Below are 27,910 nucleotides of genomic sequence, written 5' to 3'. Positions count from 1 at the left end.
ACTGATTGACTAATTTCACTGAATTGACAGATTCCACTAAATTTCACAATAACTCATACGAGCAAACAAGAGGTTAGTAGGGCTCTAATTGTGTTTGAAGTATATACCAAGTATATTTGATTCTAGCCTACCAACAGGCTCCAGTGGTACAGAAATCACAACACACATGGTTGCAGCTTAAGTTATCTGAGAAGATATTTGGTCTAAATGATCACTAGAGAGGAGCCTTACACATACATAGCTCTTTTGATTCTCCTTTTGCTTCCAAGTATTGTTCATTTTTATGTGTATTTCATACTGTTTGGCTAATTACTTGTTTTAACCCACTGAGGACAGACTAATTTTGCTACAACACGCATTTCCCATAGACACTTGCCCGAGTATACTTGAGACTCGTCCTCAACAGGACGCTATTAGCTGTCTTATTTCGGTAACGTAACAGCAATTGCTTCACTATTCTCCATACTAGACAGACTTAAAGGACTAGTCATAGCTGAGCACAATGTCCTGTGTTTTTATCAGCCTCTTTCACATCGAACTCCAGGGCCCATTTCATAAAAAGTTGATATGATAGCAACTCTTGCTGGAATGGCAATTATCAAGGTAACAACAGGAGTCCAGCTTCCTGATTGGCCGTTGCTATTGGAAGTTGTCATTCCAGCAAGAGTTGCTATCCTGACATCTTTATGAAATGGGGCCCAGATCCTATGACGATGGTTCATCTTGGTCATGACTGAGCAACTCACATCTCAATCAGAGTTTGCTTTTGATGCTGAATCTGTATCAAGCTCTAGTCCACATGGCTCCAGTCAGTCACACAGCTTTCCTCGACAAGTGATGGTACTCAGGTGTCCTCATCTTGGCTGTCACTCTCCTCCTCCCCCTGGTCTGAATCCTCCCAGGATGTTTGTCCTACCTTCTCCTTGGCAGCACAGCTCTGGATTGCATCCAACACTGCATTTTTCTCCTCTGAGGAGGAGGACATTTGCAGAAAACACAAAGAAAAGAAAATAAAAGAGGGGGAAAATCAAATATGTCAGATAAAAACTAACATGTAAAAGTGTGTGTATCATGGAAAAAGTTTTTAAGAGGACCTAATTTTCATTTTAAGTACCAGTACCGCATTACAAAGAGAACAGAAATACGTGTGTATACCATACAGTCTTTTCCTAGACTGTTCCAAACATATTTTAGTACTTCATTTAAAATCTTATGCTGAAATACAACTTGTCATTTAATGAAATGTGAATTTTTTTGTTGTCTCCAAATTAAGTCTGAAGATAAATCAGCACTATGCACAGCTTCAAAGTGTAGACATCCCATTTAATGTTTTTAGAACTCAAACATGCATGGATTACTATGAGTTGCCACTCCTTTAACACCTCCCTGAGTGGACCAACTGCATGTTAATATTTACTTGAAATAAAATTCACTCGCACCTCAACAGAACTATGAAGGTTATGTGAGTGTGACATAATGTACATATTTCTTAGTTTTTGTTTTGTGCAAATAAAGCTATAAGCTTGAGAGGCACACATTCTGTATAAGTCTGTTAAAGATATACTTCTTATGCCATCAATAAAGGTAGCCACAAAAATTATTCAAAGCTCCCCCTTCAGCCAGTACAAACCTTTGGTCTTGCTTTCCTTGAAGAGAATAGCCAGCTGTCTCCTATTGTACCTCACCAAAAACTTTTGGCAAGCTCGGATGGTGCCTGGCAAACACAATTTACACATTTGACAAAAGACATCACTTCCATACTTTTCTTAACATAACATGTTTGGCTTTTTCATTCATGTATTGTACTTCCACAACTAACTTTATTTGCAAAGCAATGTAGAGAACAAGGTTCCTGGCCTAATGGGCTATCTAGCATATAACAGATTGACCAACTTAATTGAAGTATTTGAAAATAGGCTTTAGATTGCACAAGATGTACTTGATGTACAATATGTACAATTGTTACAGGAACTTCCTTGGTAATCAGGACAATCACTTTCTTCATTGATCTTAGATTCTTTTCATGTACCACAAAAATGATCTGAAATCAAATTCACAGAACACAAAGGAGACTTACTTCACTGCAACCAAATACAAATATAGCTATGGCAACTGATATGCTTCCGCCATATCTAAAGGTTCTCTAAATATGTCTGGAGTATGTCTTCACAATGTTAGACGCCAGTTTCACAAGCTGTAAAAGTGAAAATTTTTGTGAAGTGGAAATTTTCGTGGATTTTGTGCAACCAGAAGCTAGCACAAAAATAAAATCGCGAATATTTTTGCACGCCATATGTTTCAGTAATTAATATCCCGATTCTGTGGAATTGAAAACACGCAAAATTCATCTCACCCAGCCAGTACTTTTACAAAATTACTCTTGCAAAAATATCCACTTTTAGAGTAGTTGGCAAAAAAACTGAAATGACATGTTTGTCACAAAAATGTTGAGTATTTACTTTCCTTAAACCAGGTTTCATTTGGATGAATGGCAAAATTGCTTAAAGGAGAACATCGGGTGACTTTCAGACTTATACATTTGAACAACTACACTTTGGTTAAATTGGGTACAGACTTTCAGAATTTATAGTGATTTGGACAAGGAATAAGAATGTTTTCAAGATTTATAACAAATCACAATGAATATGGATAACATAGCAGCTTCACCATATTTTGAGTGCTTGAGTGGGGGCTCATGGAAGAAGAACAAACTAGAAATGTCGCTATGGCGACTGATGCCTCCGCCATAATGCATGATTCTCCCAAAAGGTGTATAGGACAATGTCTTCAAAATGTGTGATGACAGTTTCACATAACTGGCAAAATATTGAAATGACAGGTTTGTCAGAAATATCGTGAATGTTCACTTTCCTCGAACTACATTTGCTATAATTGTCTATTAAAGAGTGCAGGTACATGTATATGGGGAATTGAGGATTTTTACTTAACTTCTGACTGACCCTTTTATAAGTTTATGCAATGAGTAATTTTAAAGGTATGAAGAAAGAGTGTAATTTAACAGTGCAAAATAGATTTTTTTTTTGCATTAAAACCTTGCTTTGACCCTTAACCTTTGACCTTTGACCTTCTGGCAGGAAATTTCCAAGAGAATCTCCATTAGGTAATACATGTACATATTGTATATTGAATTTTAAAAATAATAATGCAAGCATTGCATTATATGTATACTAGTATATGAGGGAAATAGTGAAATATTAATAATAATAATGATAATGATAATAGTGGCTACAGGTCCACTTTTCAGTGCTCATGGTGCTTCAAAAATGAAAAGATTTAAGATGCAGATTTACATGCATATACATATTCAAACATTTCAACAAAGAAGAGCATTTTCACCTAACCTTTGACATTTTGACCTTTGACCTTATGACAAGAAACTCTCTCTGGAGAATCTTTATGCAGTAGTACATGTCTACACAAAGTTTCAAGAAAATACCTTTGGGCATGGCATGGATATGGGGAAAATAGCAACATCTTTAGCATTTGACCTTTTGACCTTTGACCTCTTGCCAATGTCACTTAAATTTACTCAACTAATTGCCCCATCATACATCATCCTTGGACCAAGTTTGGGGAAAGCTGCTCCATCCAGTTTTGAGTTATCACATAAACAGATAAATTTTAGGATTTGACCTTGATCTTTGACCTTTGACCTCTGTCCGATTTCACTCAAAAATCAATCAAGTAATTGTCCCATCATATGTTATCCTCAGACAAAGTTTGGTGAAATTTGCGTGATCCAGTCTTGAGTTATCGCTTAAACAGATACAATTTCATGATTTGACCTTGACCTTTGACCTTTTGTCGAATTCACCCAAAATCTAATTAAGTAATTGCCCCATCATACTTTATATTTGGACCAAGTTTGGTAAAATTCCAGGCAATATTACTCAAGCTATCGCGTAAAGGAATGCGGACGGACGTATGGACGGACGGACGGACAACCCGAAAACATAATGCCTCCGGCACCACTTCGTGGCGGAGGCATAAAAAAGAAAGCATGCACAGATTCTTCAGAGGTAACCTTATTAATCAAGTGGTATTGTAATGTCATCATTCTTGTTAAGTGTAATTCTACTTCGTATACAGCTTAATGAATCGGAATCAGGTATGGATGCACAGGTGTGGACCACCTGGAACCCACATATTTGAAGAACAAAAAGGTTCTGTTGATATGCAAATGAGAGAAGCCCCTCCCTGTGTACAAAGGGCCGGCTGAAGCAGGCAATAATCAGTGTACAGCTGTGTGCCGAACAGAACCCAACAAGATATCTTCTGACCTAGAGAAGGAGTTGGAGGCTTTACTACGAGTTCAAGACCAAGACGGGGGAACATTTGCTGCCAGCGAGCCGCCGGTGAAGAGGAAGGCAGGGACTTCTACATCTAGCTCAACTCCCTCGAAGGCCAAGAAGACCTCTGTAGCTCCATGCATCATAATATTGCAGCTGCTCCCGAATGCACCAGCTGGTGCCCGGGAGGAATCACAGTAACCCCCCAATGTACTGTCATGTGCCCAGGGGGACATACAATGGCCCCCAAATGCGCAACCGTGCGCCCCACCAGAGAGGACCTAGCAGACCCAGCCATGCTCAACCAAGATTCCAGCCGTCTCCGCACTGGCAGACGCAGTAGCTACTTTGCAGTCTACGGTTTTCTCTCTGATGCCTACAACTGGTAGCCATCGTGCCCCGAGCTGCGCCGGCGATGATCTGGACGCAAACCCAGAGGGTGAACCAATGCTGCTGGGGGAGTTTGCCGACCTTCTAAAGTGCAACGAAGAGGCAGTTGGCGAGCCAATTGGCGAGAAACTAGCCGACATAGTGAACAGACATATTCACAGCAAACTCAACGAAAACTCATTGAAAGAAAAGATGGAGGCTTATCCCAGATCGGGAAACTGTGACAGCCTTAATCACACCAGAGATTACCCTCAAATTTGGGCAACATTGAGGTCCACGACTAAAGCTGTTGATAATAGACTGCAGAAAATTCAGAAGCTTTTACTCCATGCTGCCATTCCAATCACAAGGGCTCTAGATGCACTGCTCAAAGCCACTGATGCCAGGGAAGACCGGCAGTTGATCACCAAAATGCTACCGGACGGACTAGCTATCCTCAGAGCTGCCAACTCGGAGCTCAATTTCAAAAGACGAGAAATGATTAGGTCTGAGCTCAGTGCAGCGTTCAAGCCGCTTAGTGCCTTTATATCATAACTGATTCTACTCAGTTCAGCTCTTTATCGCTTCTCTTCGGAGACAATTTACCTCAACGCTGTAGGGAGCTGCCCGATACCCACCGCCTCGGTCTGAGAGCCAGGCAAGCTTCCCGTCCCGACCATTGCTACCCCGTGCCTGGACGATTCCAGTCCAGCCAGCACAGGCCAGACTGCGATTCAAACCGGCAGCACCCGTTGGACAGAGACTACCGCCAGTAGCGGTTTCCGGCCCAGAAACTCCGCGGAACACCTAATAAACTTCAATCTTAAATTTCATTTAAATCTCGTTTAATTAGTCGATTTTTTTTTTAGTTTTTCAGGGTGTTGGTTTCTCTGCTCAAGGAGCACAATAAATTCCACAAAAACATGGAGCTGTCGATTCATGTACCACATGATGTCAAATGATGAAAATAGCCTGGACTTCCCCTTTAAGAGAGCAAGAATTTGGAAATTTGAGCATTTTCCCTTGACTCCATGGCCAAAATCTCCCTCTACAGAATCAATGTGCAGTAATGCAAGTATATACCTAGTTTGATTAAGTTTATGCAATTAGTAATCTCCAAGGTAGGAAGAAAAAGTGTAATTTCAGCATTAAATAACAGAATTTTAGGACTTCAAACCAACCTTTGACCCATGACCTTTCATCCCATGACCCAAACATTCCCAAGAGAGTCATTGATGCGCAGTACATGCATATGTACAAAATTTCATGAAAACACCTTGAGCCATTTCCAAGGTATGGAGAAAAAAAAATGAAAGTTAGCATTTCAATTTGACCTTTGACCCCATGGCTAAAACTTTCCCGAGAGAACTTTTATCTGGTTATACATGTATACACTAAGTTTAAACAAAAAACAAAAAACCTACAGGCATTGCATAGATATGGGGAAATAGTGACATTTTAAGATTTTGACCTTGACCTTTAACCTTGAGTATGTGCACCCAAAAGTTGATTGGCACAACTTCATCCACTCAAACATACATATGCCAAGTTTCATTAGGATACATCACAGGGTTTTTAAGTTTTAATACGCTGTCAAAAAAATTTACTACGCACAGATGGAAGGACGGATGGACAACGCAAAAACATAATGCCTCCAGCAACACTTCATGGCGGAGGCATAAAAATAGCAAACAAAAATTACAAAAATCAAAAACATAACAACTTTCTGGTGGGAGGCAATGATGTTGGTGTTGTGTACCAGCTTATCATTCTTTTTTTTTCTGGATCACATTTCTCACACTGAAATATATTCATGAGATATGATTCTCATATCCTTTCTACATCCACACACTTGAATGCAAATACATGACACAGTTTAATTTGTTTATTTGTGATACAAAATCTCTGTGTGCCTTTCTCTCTCTGTCTCTGTGCTTCATCTGAAGAAGAGGCATGATCTTATATTCCATAAAAGCTTAGATTGATATCGCGAAAGTCGTTTTCAGAATTAGCCACTTTCACTAAGGCAATGTCTTTTACGAAGTTATAAGAATATCTACCAGAAGAAAATAGTTTTAAAAAGTTAAAATAAGCCACATTTTATCGATGTGATGCCAGTACAAAAAGGCAAATAATACTGACTGCTTTTACCTGCAGTGTGCAATGTCTGGAGGAAGCAAGGTGAGTTGCCGATGGCCTTGACAAACGGAAGAGCAGAGGTCAGGTATTTTACTGCACGGTGACGAATCTTGATCAGCACTGTGTCGGTCTGAAGCCCTATGTATTTTACTAGACAACAGTAAATATATGATATAACATGTATGTAGGCACCATGGTAATGGTTGAAAGGGAGCCAATTACAATGGGATTGTAAGTAAGATCAGAGGATGTTCTATTATTGTTGCACTGTGGCAACTACAAATATCAAACCTTGCAACTAAACATTTTCATTTAAACACAGGTCCCAGATCTCTGAAACATGCATCTCAAGTCATTTCAAATCATCATTTACAGCCCTCCCCCAGCACACCAGCACAGATACTGTAAAACGAGGAATTTTCGTGTGCACTTTAATTTCGCGAATTTCGCGAACGCCAAGATTCGCGAAATTAAAATGCATGCGAAAGTACTTGTTTACACTATATGCATTGAACACCAGTGGCTCTTCGCGAAAATTCCATGCCACGAAAAAGGCTGTCTGCTCCAATTCTCGAAAATTTCGTGCCGCGAATATATCATGTTTTACAGTATATGTGAAATGTCTTGATGTACAAACACTTAATACTTGTTCTTTCTTAGTCTTCAAAGGGCTATGCTGCCTATTACAATGATGACCTTGACTTTGCTTTGTTTGGAGAGGAACACGGTCCTCTTCAGAGGCCATTGTGAAATGGCCAAGAAGATCTTGGAATTTCTTGACTGAGTTAGAATTAATTACAGAGCTTGGTAGATCATTCCACTGAGGTACTGATCACCAAGCATAGGAAAACTTGTCCGTATTTCCCCTTGTACATACTGATCACACAAAATTGTTTGAGACTTGACTGTACAATATTGTAATGCACATAACCAAACAGAATACCAAATTTCCTACCAGTAAAACCTGCTGTGATTGCTCCATGACCATAATCCCCATGAATTTGATGAACAGCATCTTGGATTGCCCGCTGAGCAGCGAAGGTTGTAATGCCTGACTTGGGAATGGGCTTGCTGTCATCATGTATCAGTGCACACAGAACATACCTGTTAATCATGATTACACAGGTACATGAGTAAAAAGAAATGCATACAGAGGTATTTTTTGCCATTAAAGAGAGTAATTCAACGACATAGAGATTCATGCTCAACAGTATAAATACGAGAATGAGACAGATGTGATGGGCTGCAAAACAATAGAAAATATTTTGTGAAATTTATCATTCTGAAAGACCCAAAGTGTTGACTTCAGTAGGCTTCAGTTATTCACAATTCAAATTTTGTCCACAACCCGGTTACTGAACAGGGATACCAAGTAAACAGGTAAGATCATTCTGATTCATTACAAAGATAAAATCTACTTCCTGTCAAAAGTCTTGTCTAGCTTAACCAAAATTAAAGTGAGGGTTGTGCTTCTAACAGAAATAATGCTTGCCAAATATCATAAACCTTTCAATATCTAGCAAGCCTGATTCTATGAACCCCTTCAGATACACCTTTGGACTAGAGTGAAGCTTTTAAAGCAATGTCAGTTAGACCAGACTTTTTGGAATCATCCTTCAAGGCCAATGAAACTGCATATATACCTTACCACATACATCTCAAACTAGCCAACCATCCCCCCCCCCCCCTCCACCCCCCTCTCCAATTTTCTCAGTCAGATATTGATATCTTGTTTAGTCAGATTTTCTGTAAAGTAAAATTATGATTTGATGGCATCAGGTTCATAAGCTTTTTGAGTGGAAGAAAAGAATTTGTGCATTTTTTGAAAAAAAAAAGTAGTTCTAGATCTACATCATGACTGTAAATCAATATTTGGTTAAATTTAATGTACTGATGGACTGACCTGTTTTTTAGGCGAACCATGGTTGAAGTGCTGCTCTGGACTTGCACATTGATTGTCTTGAACCGGGTGAATGGCTATGATTAGTATGAATTCTCCCTGAGAATTTAAAGACACAGAGATAGAACTGACAAGGTCATCACAAGATCAAAATCATTGTTTCCTTCACTGCACTTGTGTTGTGATGTACCATCGATGGGTTTTTGTGTTAGTGTCTAAACCACTACATGAACTACTCCTACATAATGGCACTACCACCAGGCTTATCTCGAAAGGGTGCAGTGTGGAGTGGAGCGCTCAACGCACCCGTTCGAGACAAGCCCCCTGATCTGGAGGATCTCCCGCCCGAAACCCCTAGCAAACGGGAGACTCCAAGTTGATGTGTGCGAAGCGCGAAGTTCCTAGGGTTCTAGATGTTCTCTGGTGCTATCTACGGCTTATTTTTCAACATACGATAGCAATAAGTAAGAAATCCTGTCCATCGGGAGACACAGAGCCAGGGCGGGAGAAATCAAATCTCAAACGGGAGAACGGGAGATTTTGCAAAATTGGGCTTTCGGCGGGAGATCTCCCGTCAAAAACGGGAGAGTTGGAGTCTCTGCATTTGTCTCAAAAAGGTGCGTTGGGCGGAGTATGTTCGATGAATGCACCCATCCAAGACAAAATTCATTAGGCCTTATGAAAATTTCTCCCAAAACATGAAAATGCTACTTCTCAAGACATTCTACAGTGGATTTTTATTCTATTTGTTTTATCTCATAGGGCATTGTAGGAGCTATCAAACGTCTACACAGAATTCTGAATTATGTTAATTTATGCAAATTTATGTCAGTCCTGGGATCTACACGGAGGGGACAAATGCCCCGTGTAATTTGCTGAATCACCTATGAAATTGTGTTGTATTTGTTTCTAATCCAAAAAACAAAAAACAAAACAAAACCCCCCAAAAAAAGTACCAAAACAAACAATATAAAACTGTCAAATGTACTTTGGTGGCGTGGTCAACTACATTTTTCAACTTTTGCCCCCCCCCCATCCAAAACATGGATCATAAGGCCTAATGAATTTCAGAATTATGTGTTAAATTTGGAAGCTCCCAGCAAGCCCCATCAGATAAATCAATCAGAATCGATTAGAAGTCAAGTACGTCTTTTCGCCGATGATTGCTTACTGTATCGACAAGTTAAATCTCAGGAGGATCATCTCAAGTTGCAAGAAGATTTATCTCAACGGGAAAAATGGGCATCTGACTGGGGAATGAGGTTCAATGCTGACAAACGCCAAGTGATGAGCATTGATGCCAAATCCTCATATTTTTATCATATAAATGGGCACATCCTCAAGTACACATCACAACATCCATACCTTGGACTCACTAGTGTAGTAAGCAGATGACCTCAAATGGTCCTACTACATCAATAGATCAGTGAAGAAGGCAAACACGGTACTCGCACTGCTACACAGGAATATCAACTTCTGCCCTGAAAACTGCAAGAGAACAGCATACATTGCATTGGTACGGTCAATCCTAGAGTACGGTGCTTGTGTATGGGACCCGTATCTACAGAAAGACATCGAATGCCTAGAAAGAACACAATGGAGAGCAGCAAGGTTTATAATATGCAGTGACTACACCTGTCGCAATCCAGGCTGTATCACCCAAATGAAGGAAAAACTAAATCTGCCAACTCTTGCCTCTAGATGCCAGGTCCCGAGATTAACATCTTTCTTCAAAGCGGTCAAGGGTTTGGTCCCATACCAGCCCTACCTGTTGAAAATTTTCTTTCAAAGGTAAGACCAAAGCGAAATATCACAGCAAAGAAATTTGAAGATTGTAACATAGACAACACTGTAGAGAAATACGTTACAAATCATACAAAGTGTTACTCAGTAAGACATTGTAGATTCTAAAACAGAGCAACTGAAAAATTCCTTTTTTGTGAAAACAACTCTGGCTCGGAACTAACCCCGGGACGTTCCTTGTACACAGTTATACTGCGCGTAGGGGCTGGTCGCAGTTAGCTTGGTACTAGCTCCCCACCGAAGTCATCAATAGCATATCACCTGAAGTTTTCAAAGCAAAGATTGAGAAAAGCCATCTTCGATTAGACTAAAGTACCACGCGCCCTCTCTCACCCGGTGCCGTATACCACAAGGTCCTGCACTGTAGTGTAAGTGCACATCCTGATCCAAAAGTAGCATTTGTATGCGTGTGTGTGTATTTGTGTGTGTTTGTGTGCAGATGTGATGTGCAGATCATATCATATGGTATGGACTGTCGACTGGAAGAAGTTGAAACTACTAACGTTAAAGTTTATAATTGATATAAGTACCATAACTAGAGAGTCTAACTGCGACCAGCCCCAACGTGCAGCGCGGCTGCATCATCAGTCCGGGAAACCCGCTCATGAGGACCGCTCCCGCGTACGAGGACTGCCCCGCCTCATGAGGACCGCCCCCACGCCTCATGAGGACCGCCCCCACGCCTCATGAGGCCCGGGGGGGGGGGGGGGGAACGCCTCACGAGGCCCCCTATTCACTTCTACATTGCATTCATCTCACATCTGACGTATAAATTGTCGCAACTTTGCATGGTGATTTTTTGTTACACACACATGTCCACTATCCATGATGAAAGAAGAAAAAATCCTGTTTTTTTTTTTCAAAAATCGAGTTTTAATCAACCGATGCAGAGCGCCCATTAAAACACGTGTGTTTTAAGAAATGAATGGGGGGCCTCATGAGGCATTCCCCCCGGGCCTCATGAGGCATGGGGGCGGTCTCATGAGGCGGGACAGTCCTCGTACGCGGGAGCGGTCCTCATGAGCGGGTTTCCCGGACGCGTTTTTTTTAAAGACGGCACAGATTGGGGCATGGCGCGTGTTAAACCTATGGGAAAAACGTTGGGTTAGGGTTTTTGGTTAGGGTTAGGGTTAGGGTTGGGGTTAGGGTTAGGGTTAGGGTTAGGGTTTGATGGTTAGGGTTAGGATTAGGGTTAGGATTAGGGTTAGGTTTATAGGGATAGGGATAGGGTCCCCAATCTGCGCCGTCTAAAAAAAACACGCTTCCCGGACTGTCATAGCGGCGCGGTCTCCGGGGCTAGAGAGTCTAGCTCTAGAAGAGATCTACTAGATCTAGTTAAAGGGGAGGTGTTGGACTTGTGAGAGTTGTAGGTTGTAATAGTTTAAACTCTTTCAGCCAGAGATCGGTGAATTCTTGGAATAGGGTACTGTAAGTCCTTGTACTTGTGCTGTATATTTATTCTAGGTAGGGGTAACTTTATATACAGTTGAACCTCTCGTATCCGGACAAGTCGGGACCGGGGCTCATCCGGATAAGGGATTTGGCCGGATACGGGAGACTCAATGCTTTATACATGTACATATACATACACATGTACTGATGTAGCCCATTGTAGTACCACATGTAGTAATGTGTCTACTGCAACCTTTTCATTGTTACACTCAGTAACAGACCAAAAAATAGAGGTTCGTGTTTGCAAGAATGAAATCATTTTCTTTTATAAATTCTTGGGATGATTTACCTAAATAATTATTAAGAAATGTATCAAGTATATGTAATTCATGTGTGTTTGTGTAGGAGTTCTCAAGGAGTAGGAATCCCCCTTTCCTCCCGTAATTCTTAAAAAAAGATAAAAAAATCACGGCGAGATTGCGTCCGGATAATAGAGAGATCCGGATAAAGGGAGGCCGGATAATAGAGGTTCAACTGTAGTTAAATTCACGTAACGATATCCTTCAGAAAGTCTACAACACAGAACACTACGTACGGGACAACGTAAATGGCTCCTCGTGTCATACCACTGTTACAAGTATATAAATCCTTGCGATGGACGTTATGGCTTATTTTATGCCATTATAAAATGTTTCGCATTGTCACACATTCCCAAACTAGATCTAGAATCTAGACCAGAAACTGCCAAACTACCTAGTTGCATAAATTTCTTGGCACATGTCATCGAAAGTGAATGCAACCCTTTCATTTACCTACCAAACGTTGCGTTGCAGCTTGTTGGGCCTAGCTGGCAGCAGCTGACGGGCGTTGGCGGGCGGCGGTGTCGGCGGCGCGCCGGCGGAGTCAGGCGGAGCGGAGTATAACCGCGATCACCATACAACTTGTATTGACAGGAATTTCACGAGGTTTACTGTGTACTGCCCTCTAGTGTTGACAACCAGCCGATCCATCCACACACTTTTGCACGACTGGCGCATCACCGCAACAGACTGTATACAGCGTACAATTCGTAGGCCTACTGTGCATGCATTTCTACATCTTCTGGCCAAGCGAGAGAAACGAGCGGCTGACGGCGGAGATACGACTGTACTGTACCTGAATTTCTGCCAAAGAAAAATGACTCTGTTTTGGATGTAAACTGTGCTTTTTGCCGTTATTGGTGAGTGCACTTACTCACTTTCAGTACACTTAAGTACAACGTAGGTATTTAATATCTATCGTTTTCCCGTGTAACGGTATCCCAGTTGTGCTACATACACTAGACTCTAGACTAGTGCGTACACTCTTCTGTAACGTTAGAGACAGTCTAACGTTTAGTCTAGCGTTGCGTTAGGCAAGGCTAGGGTACGAAACTTTTTTGCTCTGCTCTGAGCTCTGCGAGGTAGCTTTTTACGTTACATTCTACATGGATTTCACCGTACAGTAAACCTGGCTCAATCATGATAGGCCTATTGGTAGACTGATGAAGTAGATGTACCTTGAATTAGCGACAGAAAGGTCTTTCCCTGCTTTGCTGTCCTGACTTTTCTTTGGCTTTGAACCAAGGAAAAGCCACAGACAGACTTTGACCTACCCAGCCAGTTCTGCAATTCAGCTCAGTCATGGTATCAGGGGAGGGGGATGTCTCACAACGAATTTAAGTCGAACTTAAAATTGTTTATTACTAGTTACTAATTAACAATTATTATTAGTTGTTACTAAATGTTGTATTATCATTGGCTAAATTAACGTTACCTAAATTAACCTCACGTTACATGAAAAAAAAAATCTCCAAAATCTTCATTCTGATCAGAAAGTTGAGTTCATGACATGGATTTGAAGACACACAGCATACCATAATTTTTAGCCAATCTTAAATTTTAAGATTGACATGCCTTCTTTGTGAAACAGGCCCCAGTTCTGACTTCTGATCTGGCACGCGTAACACTTCACACTTAGAGAAAGAACCCCAATTTTCGGCCGGCCTCCAATATCCGGACACCTACCACTTATCACAGGGCAGCAAAGTCTACTGTCACAGCACAAGCATATCACATCGTTTCACACACTAGCACACTCGTTCACCACGCGAAAATGCCTGAGTCACCTCCAAAAATCCATTTAAAATCCCAAATTTTGCCGTCAAAATCGCGGAATCGCCGCGACTTTTCCAAAGCGCGCGCAAATTAGGGCCCGTGTAAAGAATCGGGGTCGCCGAAAAAGCGCTAAAAATTGAAAAATTACGCCGTTCTGTTGCGAGATTTTTCGCTTATCGCAAGCTCAGAGTGTGATGGTATCCTCAAAAACACAAAAGAAAAACAAAATCTCCGTACGTGCCGATGCAGTGAATAAATGTACGGGGGCTGAATGCAAGTGCAGAGTCCCCAAAATTCGGACACGAACGGGCGCCGCAACATCCCCAATGCAACCTTGCGTCATGAAGGTATGGCGTGCGCGGATTTTTCAGCGGCCTTGTATGCGTACTGACATTGCACGCGTGTCCGGATTTTGGAGACGCTGTCCAAATTTTGGGGAATTGACAAGGTGATAATATTTGGGGATTTTGTGAAATTTTATGATCGGTTTGAGAAAATCAATATGAAGAAAAATTAGTTTGATATATGTAACAAACATTATTATAGATTTCATTTTGTGGAAAATTATTTGAGTTGAATAAATATTGCAAAAAATCTTAAGTGTCCGAAAATTGGGGCTTTTACTCTAGACACTTAACGCCAACGGTTAGACAATGTTCTAGTCTTTACCAAAGAGCGTAGAAGCGCATGCACGCAATGTGCCAAGAGGGTTTGAGTTTGTGCATGTTTGGAGATCAGTTGACGAAGAGGTGTGAAAGTACACTTGCACCGAATTGAAAGTTTTTTTCTTTTTTTTAAACCCGCTGAGGACGAGTCCCAAGTATACTCGGGCAGGTGTCTATGGGAAATGTGTGTTATAGCAAAATCAGCACATCCTCAAGGGGTTAATATTTTGTACACAATGGCCCAAGTTCACGAAGGTAGTACAAATAGAACCATGGTTTAAACCATGGACAAAAACCATGGAGCGCCAAGTGTCGCATGTAATATTTCGCTACGAAATCAGTCATTTCATCGATGAAGTGATTATTTTGTAACGAAATGACAACATTTTGTAACTAAATGAACATTTCGTCCACAAAATGATAATTTCTTTAACGAAACGGTCATTTTGTCGACGAAATGACCAATTCGTAGCGAAATATTCCGTGCGACACTTGGCGCTCCATGGTTTTTGTCCATGGTTTAAACCATGGTTTCATTTGTACCACCTTCGTGAATTTGGGCCAATGTTATCAGTGCAGTAGTCAGTATATATACGTATCACTGAAATTTTATGATTATATTTTAGTTAAGACCCTACTCATGTCAAGAAAAAATGCTCAAGTTTCTAATGGAATTGCAAGTTCAGAGATCAATGCGAAATTTTGTAGTTATCATTATGAAATGCAATCAATGTCATTTGTTTTGGTTGTGCACTCAAAAAAGGGCCCGTACCTCACCACCCCGTGACCCAATAGACAAAGTATGTGAAAGACCTAAATGCAGGGAACCTCATCGTGACCACACCTATTGAATATAATCTAGACTATAACATGTATTTCTTACAGTTCTAGTCTATGAAGTTAAGATACCATTCAAGAAAAACTGGCCTGTCTTCCCCTCTGGTTGTTGTAACCCTGGAAAGTTCCAAGCATACATACTGCACACAGTCCACACATGTATACATTTTTGTTTAGTGAGCATGTATGATGTAGTCTTTTATGCATGGTGGCAGTTTTAGGGCCCCTGGCGAGGTGCAGGTACAGCTGTACCACATCATACTTGTACATGTTCAAAGCATCTGTGAGATTGGTACTGGTACTCTTTAGTGCTAGTCTTTAACTCTAGGTAGGATTTTTTTGTTGTTGATGTTCTTAATTATACAAGGTTATAGTAAAGGTGTTGCACCTAAGGATGTAATAAACTTGTTAAGAAAGGATGTAAGTTAAGAAATGTATTCTAAAACCATCTTCTCCTGTCATACATTCAACAGTGCAGTGATATCTCTCAACAAAATCTGTGGGTTACAGTCATGATCGTGATCGTGATTTAATTCTGCAACCTCGTCATCTGTTTTCTTGGAACTGTAGGGCCTACAATGTACTTGAAATCTCCTAGTATTTCTTTGATCCAAGACTTGGTACCAATAGTAAAAACTGATCACTCCTCTCAGAAAATTCTTATACTGTAAAAGTGGAAATTTTCGCGGTGTTGAAATTTTTGTGCATTTCACACAATCAGAAACTAGTGCAAAAATAAAAGCACGCGAATATTTTTGCTTGCCATATGTTCCTGTAGTTGATGTCTTGATACTGCGGAATTAAAAACATGCAAAATTCTTCTTACTGCGCCGAGCGCGAAAATATCCACTTTTACAGTAATGGATTTGTGATGACATTCTTCTGGGAATAGAAAAACCACAAAATCACCAAAAATGTGATTAAGTGCCTGATAGACTTGAGTTCCCAACATACATTGTATAAAGCCTTTAGCTTTGCATACCAGTAGATTATATTTAAAGAAAGAATTAGGAAAATGAAGTGCTTGTACAAAGCTCTCATGGGGAAGACTTTCTCAGTTGAAAAGAATAATGCTTTTTACATCAATGCAATCACGTGCCCAAAAATATGCAACCTGTAATATACCAATATGCAGTTACTTTGTAGTGACGTTTCAAGTGACCCTGAATTATAAACATTGGAAACAAAACAAATCTAGATATGACACCACCTGCATAATCCTTCTTGCTTATATTTTAACAAGCTCCCTTGAATGATGATGATTTTTTTTTTCCACTGCAGCATAAAAGAAATCTTTCAGGTGCTGTCTCGACATTGCTCATTACAACTCTGTGTCTCATTATGTCGTTTTTCTCATTTGACCTTTATCTGCTTATGGGCAGAATGTAATATCAAACTGGCTTATTTTCATTGCTGTATTGTCCAATTTTTGCTAAAATATTCACTTATGGTCTCATTTTAGTCAAGTTGATAACTGTTTATTTGCTTGTTTTGTAGTTGATAATTTCTTACATTTAAGATCCATGTTTGTCCATACACTTTTCTAATGCAAAAAAAAAAAAGAATCATTACAATATAGCCACACAAAGATCACAAGTAACTTGTCAAATTGCTGATATAATCAAGCACAGTTTGTTTACACTGTATTCTACTTTTCTATTTCAACAAGTCACTGACCATGGGGCGCCATAGAAGCAGGACAAGGAGCAGGTCCCCCAAAGCAAGTCATAGGAAAGCAGAGAGAGAGCGGGAGGGCTGGAAGGACAGCCGCAGGGAGAGGGAGAGCCACAAGGACAGCCGCAGAGAGAGGGACAGCCACAAGGACAGCCGCAGGGAGAAGGAAAGAGACAGAGACCACAGAGACTCTGGAGCTTCATATGTGAGGAGGAAGACGTCAAGAGAGAAGGATGGTGGTGAACGACAACACCATTCTTCAGGAGAGCATCGCTCATCAAGCAGGAGTGACAGAGACAGGAAGAAGGAGAAGGAAGGTGGAAGAAAACAGGAAGAGAAATATTTGGAGCCAAGGGACAAGGAGAAGAAGAGACATAGGAAGGCTTCCTCTGAGGAGGACTATTCCAGATCTCGTTCGCGTGATAAAGAGAAAGAGCAGAAATCCCAGCCAAAGTCACAAAATAATTCCCTCCAGAACTCTAGCAGTGTAAAGAAAGAGCCCAAACTGCAGAAAGAGAAACCGCTGAGCCCCTCTGTCTTTAAAAGAAAGACTTACTCCAGCTCTAGTGAGTCTGATAGTGATTTTGCATCTAATGATGATAATAAACCAGGCCTCCCAAAAGCTTATGCATGTGCCTCAAATGATGAGATGACAGATGGTGAAAGTGAGGGAGATGAGGATTCGTCCAGAGACTCCTCGTCCTCACAAAGATCTTCTTCACCAGAGGAAAAAATTCCCAGAGCATATGCAGCTTTTGAGAATGACAGTGATACAGTGACTGAATTGAAGGAAAAGGAAATATCACGTCTTGCAAAGGGCAAGCAGTATGTGATGCCATCCTCAGAAGACAGCGATTCTTCAGTGGAGTCTTCTCGTGCCAAGCTGCCAAAGGCGTATGCTTCATCCTCTGTCCGTCAAAAAGCACCGAGTGAGCAGATTACTAATAAGAGGCCTTCTAGAGACTTACAAAGAGATGATAGGAGGAAAGAATCCACACGAAGAAGGTCAACCTCCGTGTCAAGCAATGATGAATGGCACCGGCAAACAAAAAGCAGAAAGGATGAGAGCCGGGGGAGCAAAGATCGTCATCGAAGTGGATCGCGAAGCAGTGTTGATAGGCACAGATCGAATACTTCAAATCTGAGTAGCAGAGATATGTCACACAAACATTCAGGTGAAAGAGAGCCTAGATCTCACCAAAGTTCCTCTGAAAAGAAACGGCAAGAAAGCAGAGAACACTCGTCATCATACACATCAAGTGAAAAAAGGAAAAGGGACAATACACAGCCTTATTCAGATTCACGTAGGTCCAACGAATCATCTCAGAGGCACGTGGAGAGTGGAAAAAATTCTGACTCACGTGACAAGCACTCTTCTTCAAAATCCACAAATGAGCGTAGCCGTAGTAGGGATACCTCGAGCAGACATTCTAATTCTAGGAACAATCATAACCTTGAAAAGCACAAAAAGTATTCTGATGAGCCTGTGCATAATGAATCAAACTCAAAAACTCATAATTCGAATGTGTCCAGGACTGACTTTGAGAAGACTATTAAATCTTCCAGTGGAAGGAGTAGAAGTGAAGGGGCAAATGCAACGAGGCCAAAAGAACTCTCAAAGCACAAGCAGAAATCTGCCAGTGAGAGTGATTCTGACAACAGAGAGAAACATAAATCCAGCAAACACAATGATGCTGAATCATCTCATAAGCAAAAGGACAAATCAAATTCTAAAGTGAAGGGCAAAAAAGTTGAATCTTCCAAGGAAAATCAGCTAAAGAAAGCTAAGAAGAGGAAATCCTCATGGTCTTCTGAGTCAGGAGCTTCAGAAAGTGACATTTCTTTAGATTCAACTCCGCGAAAGAAGCCAAAGAAAAAACAGGAGGACAAAAGCACTGAAAAGACTGCGGTCAAAGAAAAGAAGAAAAAGAAGCACAAAAAGGAAAAGAAAAAGATCAAGAAAGATGAAAGTAAGAAAAAACTAAAGAAAGGTAAAGAGAAAGAAAAGAAGAAGAAAAAGTCAGGTCGAGGGAATAGAGACAATGATCAAGAAGAGACAGATGAGAAAAAGCCAGCAAATTTGACTGGGATTCAGAAGAAACTCATGGAAATGGCTCAAGGTAAGAGAACAGTGAACTCCCATTATAATGAAGTCCTCGGGACTGGCAGTTTTTGTCGAGCCCACCGGAGGTGAGGGGAGACTGAGGGATCGCCTGCGGCGTCTGTCCGTCCGTCCGTCTGTCCGTAACGCTATAAAAACTTGAATAACTCTGTACTCTGGGCTTCAATTTGAATCAAACTTGGAGGGAAGAGTGGTCATACAAAGTTTTACCCTTTACCAAGTATGAATGTCACCTCAAGGTTAAAGGTCACAGGCAGGGGTCAATGAACTGTTTAGGGCCCAATGTTAAGTTTTTAGGGCGCGTTTCGATTATGGGCCATAACTTGTGATCCGTAAGTATATTTGTGACCAAACTTGGATATTAGATGTACCTTGGGGAGTTGATGGTCACCACAAGTTCAAAGGTCACAGGCAGGGGTCAATGAACTTTTAGGGCCCAATGTTAACTTTTTAGGGCGCGTTTCGATTATGGGTCATAACTTTTGATCCATAAGTCCGTTTGTGACTAAACTTGAGTGGTAGATGTCCCTCTGGGAGTTGATGGTCACCACAAGGTCAAAGGTCACAGGCAGGGGCCAATGAACCTTTAGGGCCCAATGTTAAATTTTTAGGGCGCATTTCGATTATGGACCATAACTTTTGATCCGTAAGTCTATCTGCGACCAAACTTGGATGGTAAATGTACCTTGGGGAGTTAATGGTCACCACAAGGTCAAAGGTCACAGACCGGGGTCAATGAACTTTTAGGGCCCAATGTTAACTTTTTAGGGCACGTTTCGATCATGGGTCATAACTTGATCCATAAGTCCGTTTGTGACTGAACTTGAGTGGTAGATGTCCCTCTGGGAGTTGATGGTCACCACAAGGTCAAAGGTCACAGGCAGGGGTCAATGAACTTTTAGGGCCCAATGTTAAGTTTTTAGGGCGCGTTTCGATTATGGACCATAACTTTTGATCCGTAAGTGTATTTGTGACCAAACTTGGATGGTAGATGTACCTTGGGGAGTTGATGGTCACCACAAGGTCAAAGGTCACTGGCAGGGGTCAATGAATTTTTAGTTCCCAATGAAGTGTGCATTTAATTATGACTCCTAACTTTTGATCCATAGGTCCATTTGTGAACAAAAAAACAAAAAAAAAGGTGTTGTACGTTTGTGGGCGAGACACATTACGGCACTTGCCTTGTCTTTTGTTATGAAATATCAAAATTTTGTTATAACCGAACAAATAAACAATAAAAATACATCTATCAGAGTGGATAATGTTGCGACCTGAATTTTTACTTTGTTGTAACTGGAATTTTGTTGGAACCGTGTTTGTTATAACAGGAGAGCACTGTAGTGATAAACTCTTGATTTATCGATATTTTGATAATAATGTGTAACCATCATTTGACAAATTTGACTGTTCTGACAAATAGAATGAATAGATAGTTGAATGAGTGCTCAATAATAGTTTGTTTAAGAATATGAAATATCATTTGTTTTATTATCAAAGGGTGCATTCGAGTGCTCTGAAGCAAACCAAAGCGAACTGAACCAAAGCATACTGTACTGAACTGTGTCATATTTGGAGTGGTTGAGCACTCCGTGGAGAAAACTTACCGGTACTGTCCTCGTGAGTTATTTATAGAGGGGGTCACACATTTTGTAGCAAGAGGGTCATTCACCTGGAGCGCTTAAACTACTTACAGATGTCCTGAACAAAGAGAATGAACTCTTTGCTTATGATGTATGTGCATGTTACACGCATTCTTCACATGCAAACTTTTGGTATGCTTTAGTACCCTTTTGGAGCACATCGGGCAGTGGTCCACTTTTGACTTGGTTCAGTACGGTACGATACACTGTAGGAGTGTTCGAGCACTCCTCTGGCACGGGTACAGTACGGTTCACTTCGCTTTAGGAGAGTGCTCGATTGCACCCAAAATGATTCTTCTTTAATCTTCATGAGATGTTTCTCGCCTCCAATATCTAATGTGCCAAAACTTGTTGAGAAGGTTTTGTTAAAGTGATGAGAAAATGTCAAGCCAGGAAGTTATATTGCAGCTTTTTGGTAGATTTTAAAGTCTGCTTTGGTATTTGACTGCTTGATTGGAGAAATGCAAACTTCTGAAAGTGAAACGACATGACATATAAACTGTTCATAGGAAAGAGATTTAAGAATGCACCTCCAACTTCTGTCCTTGTATTTGTGCTGTTTAAGCAAGATTGTGAGTCTGGTTAGCACATACTAAACATTACTTTGCACCAAAGTGTCATTTATCGGAATGCAGCAATGACAAATCAATGCTATGTGACTATGTCTTTACAAATGCCCTCCATACAATGTTCTACTTCATAGCAGGTAAGGCAGCCAAGGGTGAGGGTGTGTCTCGTCGCAACATGACTCCAATGACTAAGGAGCAGTATGAGAAGGAGCAGAGCAAAATCAGACGAGTGTATGACCCTGACACTGGGCGCAACAGGCAAGTGCCTATGTGCTTGTGACAAGGACAGAGAAATTTGTGATTAATTTGATACATTGAATTACTGTAGATAATATGTAGAATATGTGTTCTAACTCTGAAAAATGAAGGTTTCTTGAAGAGAAGTTTTGGTAGTTCACAGTTCATTGACAGAGTTTGTATTTGATGTCCAAATAGCAATTTATATGTGAACATTTTGTTCCAAATCAACCTGAAATTATATTTTACCTGATATCTTATTTCCAGAATAACTTGGTCCTCATCTACGGTGAATCACATTTCTTTTTTTCACATGCGTTTTGTTGTTGAGCATGACTCTATTGATATATGTTTGATAGAAAATACAAGTAGGCAAAAATAGTTCAGTGGATGCTTTCTTCACACTTGTCTTGGTAGGGTTACTCTTTCTTTATCTGGAATAGAGCCCCACTTGAGTATCCGCTACATGACAACTCTGATTATACAGCCAGCCTGACACTGTCGTATCCAAATGGCTCAAGGAAAAAAAAAAAATCAATTTTCACAAATTTTTGTCCATTAGTAGATATTGATTCAAAAGGCAGTCAGGATTGAAATGCTAAGTCGCTGTAAGCACAGTTGACTTCTACAAGGGATTTATCTAGCTCTGCATATACTCTTTCTAAAGAATTAGTATGTTCTGAAAGAATAGTAGGTACTGTATGCTGATACAAGTAGAACTCTTACAAGGCACTCGAAAAGCAATAAGAATAAAACTAAATATATGCTGTAGTTTAGCTTTTATGGAATTTGCTGGTGAGGTGATGATGTAATTCTGAGATATTTAGCTAATTTGAGGTGATTACACAAAATGCTCCCTCATAGTATTGAAGACTTTGTACATTACCTTCAGGCATCTGTAGGTAAGAAATGGACTCGTGGCTAGTCACTTTGGGGTTTGCTATTAGTGTACTGATATTGTCACTGGGGGCAACATAGTGAATTTCCTGTGATGGTAATTTCCAGCAGTTAGCTTTCAGTTGAAAGGTACGCCTCTCTTACAATAATGCAAAGCTGAAAAATACTTTGGAGAGCTAACCATAAAAAAATATATAAGCAAGCGGAATCTGGAAAGAAACCAAAGTTATATTCTGTATAATTACAGACTTCTTTTCATGCATTTGATATTTGCATCACTTGGGGGAGTGCTAGCATAGCTGGATGTGGAAGCACATGTAATTCTCATTTTACATTATGAAATGACCTCATTTGACCTTTAGTGTATTCGCTAATCAAAAAAAAAAAAAAAAAAAGTTGAAGAAGAAGAAAAAAAGAAGGATTTGAAGGAAATATCCTCTTTTGGGGAAATGTGTTCATTTGATTGTGATCTGAATTTGTTCATACCTTGTTTTGTATTGGAGTGATATTTGTCACTTGTAACGTTAGACTTTTGTTGCGAATTGGTATTGTATTTAACTTCTTGATTTTTTTTTTTCTTTACAAGTGGGACTATATTGAACTAAAATTGCATTGATCAAATATTATGAGTACAGTAATGATAATATACGGCTGCATTGTGTGTTTCCAGGAATGTAACCATGGGAAGCAGTTATAAGTACAGTGCAAAGAATTCTGTATTTGCACGTAGTTAGTGGTACTTTGTGGAGTGCATGTAATTCTGACACACAGAGCTGGCACACTAGAAGGAGCTTGGGGACAAGATGACAATGATTGAAAGGGAGCTGGACAATATGAAATGTTTTCTGAACCTGACAATTAACACTAAAATAGAATAATGAACCAGGAAGATTGCAAGTGTGCATATTTTGGGTGCTCACAACCCATATTTAGCTGTTACTCCAATGTGATATCCTTTATTGTCTTTTAGGTTGGTGAGAGGAAGTGGAGAGATCATTGAAGAAATCGTCAGCAGGGACAGACACCGAGAAATCAACAGAGTAAGCCTGCAGTCACGCTGATATGATGGGCTTGAAAAGTAATACCTTAGCAGCCAGCCCTGTGAAGATTGTTTTTGGTGTGGAAATAATATGTTGAATTTCAGCTAAAACCAGGAGTGAGTCAAGATTAAAACTTAGTGCATTCCTTTACTGTTACATCATTTCTGTCTTCAATACTTCAAAATCTTCAAAATATCACAAAATGAAAGGTTCTGTGTCTCAAGCAAATGGTAAATTTGATTACACTAATGCACTGTTGTGTTACGGTTACAAGTGATTGGTTCAAAATTGCAGGAAACATGCTGGTCATGTTACCAAGTGTTGAAGTTGACTTGTATGAAGTCAAACTTTCACCAGCAAAAAGATGAACAATGGGAATTTTAAAGACAATTGGGGCAGGCTCTTTTCTGAGGTTTATATGTACAATTGTGCATGTTGTTAGTGTTTGTATCAGTTGTCATCCAATATGTATCAAATTCTCTGTCACAGGCAGCGACGCGTCATGATGGTGCATCATTCTCAAGGAGCTTAGGTCTCTACAAATAACACCAGCAGTTGTGTCATCCAAGACTGTTCCAGCCCAGTTTGCAGTGCTCACGTGTTACATTGCAGTATCTGCCAAAAACATGTCCAATCTGTGCCAAGTTGTGTGCCCTCCTGAAAACTACTGTATTAGTCCTTCATCTGTTGGCCTTAACTTTATGAGTTAGACCGTCAGCAAAAGAGTCCATTCAGCGATGCAGCCAAAGGACACAGAATATCCAATTCTGCTTTCTTTTGTTTCTTATGACATTCATTGAGTTAACCTACATCTGTAAATTGAAAAACCCATATGGGTAACCCATCAACAGGTTTGTGGGTGTAATTTGTTATTATAGACGTAGAGGAATTCCTACTGCGGTAATGAATATGCATTTCAATCATATGTTGCTGTTTCAGATATGCCAGTTCAGATCACCAAAGGATCATAATGCATAAAAAAGGGTTTGGCTGAATATGCTGTATCTTCTCCAACACAGAGAAATTAGGTTTATATTTTTGTAGATTTTCAGTTTTCTTCTATGCTTTGAATTTGATGCCCTTTCTAATGTGTTTAAATCTATCCTACTGTGGCACATTTATTCTCAGTGTTTCTTGCCCCATTTTCTCCTTTCCCCTCATGGTCTCATTCCCTTTCCTGCCCATTGTGTATCTCTGTCATGTTGTTTTTGAGTTAATGTCCACTTTAAGGGACAAATATCCCATGATCTGAGCCTCATATATATCTTGAACTCTGAAATATCTTTGTTTTTATCCTAAGTGTGTCATTACATGTAAGTTTTTTGTTTTCTTTCAATTTTGGAGTATCTGACCTGACCCACGTTTCACAAGATCCAATTACCGTGTTTAGATGAAGCCACAGTGGAATTACTTCCATGCAGATTATTGCCTACTTGAAGACATGTGGAGAAGAGCTGTACGTTCTTCCTTTGATATATTACCGACACACTGAAGGCAGTTTTTACCAAATAAGAAGATGTGAAAGCAAGGTAAAGAATCCAGACTAATTTGAAATTCTTAGGAGAATGTCATTAATGAACTTATATAAATTAAGAAATTGTTTTCTATTTGTACATACTTGAAGACTGGCATATTCTAATCAACAGTAGTGTCAAGGGCAATCATGTGTCTGGAAATGCAAAACAAACAAACAAACATGGTCTATAGTTGTGATATCATTTTACAGTGTGATTGTAGGCAAGATGCTGGAAATTTATCGAGTCGTGGAGGATATCTCTTTTTTTTTTCGAGTCAGCCACCAGACCCTGTAAATGGGACCATTGGGCTAAGAAAGATTTTTGTTGGTCTCTTTTTGCTTTAAAAACACATGCCATGAAATGTCCACAGCATGGCTAATTCTTTGGAGAGAAAGCCAGGAAATAATTAATAGCATTTACAAAATCTGTTTGTGCATTTTTTATGCTTACTACATGTAGGCCTACTGCTAAAACATGAGATCCTCGCGATCGGTATTAAGAATAGTAAAGCATTTGCCACACACACGTATTACACTTTCGTCATGTGAGCAAGCCGTAATTGGATGCATGCAGGGCCATTGATATATCACTCTGTTACATAAATTACAGAGTGTCAACCCAGCAAAAGATTGCTCAGATATTATCCTCTTGTGGTCATTAGCAATTTTTGAGATGAAAGTAGTTGTGATATATATTTAGGAGTTATTAGTATGTCTGTCATATGGCAAAAAACAATGAAAGTCCTTGAAAGTCCTTGCCTGCTGCTTTAAAGAAACACACCCCAAAACCTGTCTTATTATCTCTTTGAAATAACTAAACTGCCACACAGAGGAAACAGAAATTATGTGTGAGACATTTTTCTTTGTATTCATATTATTTTATCAGTCAAAATTACTTCACACTGTTATTTATTATCAGTCCAGTTTGATTCTGCTTGTTAGCTGCAGATCCAACTACATTTTCTTAGTATTGGCATGTCTTTGTATGAGTTCAGTTTACAGGCAATATACACACAAAACTCCCAAATATTTGTTTGTCTATAACAAAGAAAAAGTGCTGGAAATGCCAGAAATGTAGTAACTGGGCAGGAAAATAAAAGACATGTATATTACCACTCGGCAATTTGCAATGCATGAGAAAATAATTCCATGCATGCTTGTGTATGCATTTGCCGTATACTGCATGGAATTATTGTAAGTGGCGAAAACAAAGTGTTTAGTAGTATCCATAGGAACCAGTGGAAAAGTAGTTGGCTGTAGGGTGACTGGAATTTGCAATGAGTATACGTGTGTTCTGTACATTATTTGTGACTTGCTGATTTAATTCATGCTGCTGAAAGTCCTGGTTGGCATACTTCTCTTGTTTATCTATGAAAGGAAGACTATAGCATTAAGCAATCCAGGTGGTGTGTCATCGATATGTCCCTGTTGTATGTTCTGATGATTCTTGTTCTGGGTTACAAATAATTTTCCTTTTTATCACCAAAGCAGTGAGTACTGCACTGGATTCAAAGTGTCTTTAAAGATGCAGAAGTGTATTTGAATTGTGTTTGCAATTTAGGCATGGTGGATGACTTTGTATACTTGCTTGTGACAACATTTATCATAGTACACTGTATACTGCTCTGCACATGCTGTATTCAACCTGGTGTCAAAAGTTTAAATGGCAGTCATTCAACGTTGACATACTGTATAAGCTGTTATTTTCGCTACAGATATTTTCGCGAATGAGGAGATCATAGACATTTTCGCGAGGTATTGTTTTCACGAATTGACACCAACGCTAACATTAATGCACTATTACCCAAGCGCCTTAGACATATTCTCGTGTTGTTAAATACGTGATCCATCTGTGATTCACAAAAATTAAACCCTCGCGAAAATAACAGCTTATACAGTACAAGTGTTTATTCTTTGACGCACAATGCCTTGTAATTGAATTGTAAAACATTTGAACATGAAAAACAAAATTATGGTAAAATCAGAAGCACTACCAAATGGTGATTTTCTTTGTAAATCAAGCCGCAGAACAGACTGCATGCTTTGATTCTTTGTCCTACCCAGTAATTCAAAGAAAAGGAAGGCATGCAAGACCATGCAAATGGTCTTGAATGGCCATTTAAATGGCTATTTAAATGGTCATTTAAACAGTCAGTGGTTTGTGTACCAATATCATGTCTTGCGTAAATCATCACAGATTTAGTTTAGACCAGAACAAAAAAAACAAACCACAGATTGTGTGTGTGTCTTTTTTAAAATTGTGATAAATACAGCTGTATAGTGAGCGTTCAGATCAAAGATAATAGATAACAAGATACGAAGGCGCGTGATAAAAATGGACACAAAATGGCTACCCTACATGACGATACAAAAGAGAGCTAAGTACAAACTCAGTACACCTAGAAACATCATTTATTTCCAAAGGTAGTGGTATTTTTATTATCTTAAAAAGATTTAAAAATTATAGCCGTAGCTTTTTTCCGATGAAGGGGATTATTTTGAAGAACGAGATTTTAGAGTAATAAGGATTATTTCGTGGAGGTAAAAATTTGGCAACAACATGATCTCACAATCAAAACGCTTGATAAACAACAACAACATCTTCAAAGACAGCGCGTCTCAGGCAAAGACACACATCACCTGAGATGCGCTGTCCCTGAAGCCG

General features: G+C 39.8%; 2 protein-coding genes across 5 annotated transcripts; one reads left to right on the top strand and one right to left on the bottom strand.

Moving 5' to 3' along the window:
* Positions 1–489: 489 nt before the first annotated feature.
* LOC139730514 (ribonuclease P/MRP protein subunit POP5-like) lies at positions 490–12,831 on the bottom strand. 4 transcript variants are annotated; one of them, XM_071641355.1, is made up of 7 exons: positions 12,730–12,831; positions 10,084–10,206; positions 8,722–8,817; positions 7,774–7,922; positions 6,831–6,968; positions 1,631–1,714; positions 490–969 (listed from the first exon to the last, which is right to left on the bottom strand). In XM_071641355.1, the coding sequence occupies exons 3-7, from the start codon at positions 8,739–8,741 to the stop codon at positions 845–847; spliced, it is 516 nt and encodes a 171-aa protein (XP_071497456.1). In that variant the 5' UTR covers positions 8,742–8,817; positions 10,084–10,206; positions 12,730–12,831; the 3' UTR covers positions 490–844. The 4 variants fall into 4 exon arrangements, with proteins under 4 accessions (XP_071497456.1, XP_071497458.1, XP_071497457.1 ...); XM_071641357.1 differs by lacking the exon at positions 10,084–10,206 and having other exon boundaries at positions 12,730–12,761; XM_071641356.1 differs by lacking the exon at positions 12,730–12,831 and having other exon boundaries at positions 10,084–10,569.
* Positions 12,832–13,005: 174 nt separating this feature from the next.
* LOC139730513 (uncharacterized) lies at positions 13,006–25,217 on the top strand. Its single transcript, XM_071641354.1, has 5 exons — positions 13,006–13,132; positions 17,220–19,344; positions 21,690–21,813; positions 23,660–23,729; positions 24,219–25,217. Exons 2-5 carry the CDS (start codon positions 17,229–17,231, stop codon positions 24,273–24,275), a joined length of 2,367 nt encoding a protein of 788 aa, XP_071497455.1. The 5' UTR covers positions 13,006–13,132; positions 17,220–17,228; the 3' UTR covers positions 24,276–25,217.
* The last annotated feature ends 2,693 nt before the right edge of the window (positions 25,218–27,910 follow it).

The sequence above is a fragment of the Diadema antillarum genome, unplaced genomic scaffold (genome assembly GCF_040938485.1).
Source record: "Diadema antillarum isolate AM-2024a unplaced genomic scaffold, OU_Dant_1.0 seq00000320_RagTag, whole genome shotgun sequence".
NCBI lineage: Eukaryota > Metazoa > Echinodermata > Echinoidea > Diadematoida > Diadematidae > Diadema > Diadema antillarum.
Note: the sequence above shows the minus strand (reverse complement) of the source record. Positions and strands in the feature narration are given on the sequence as shown.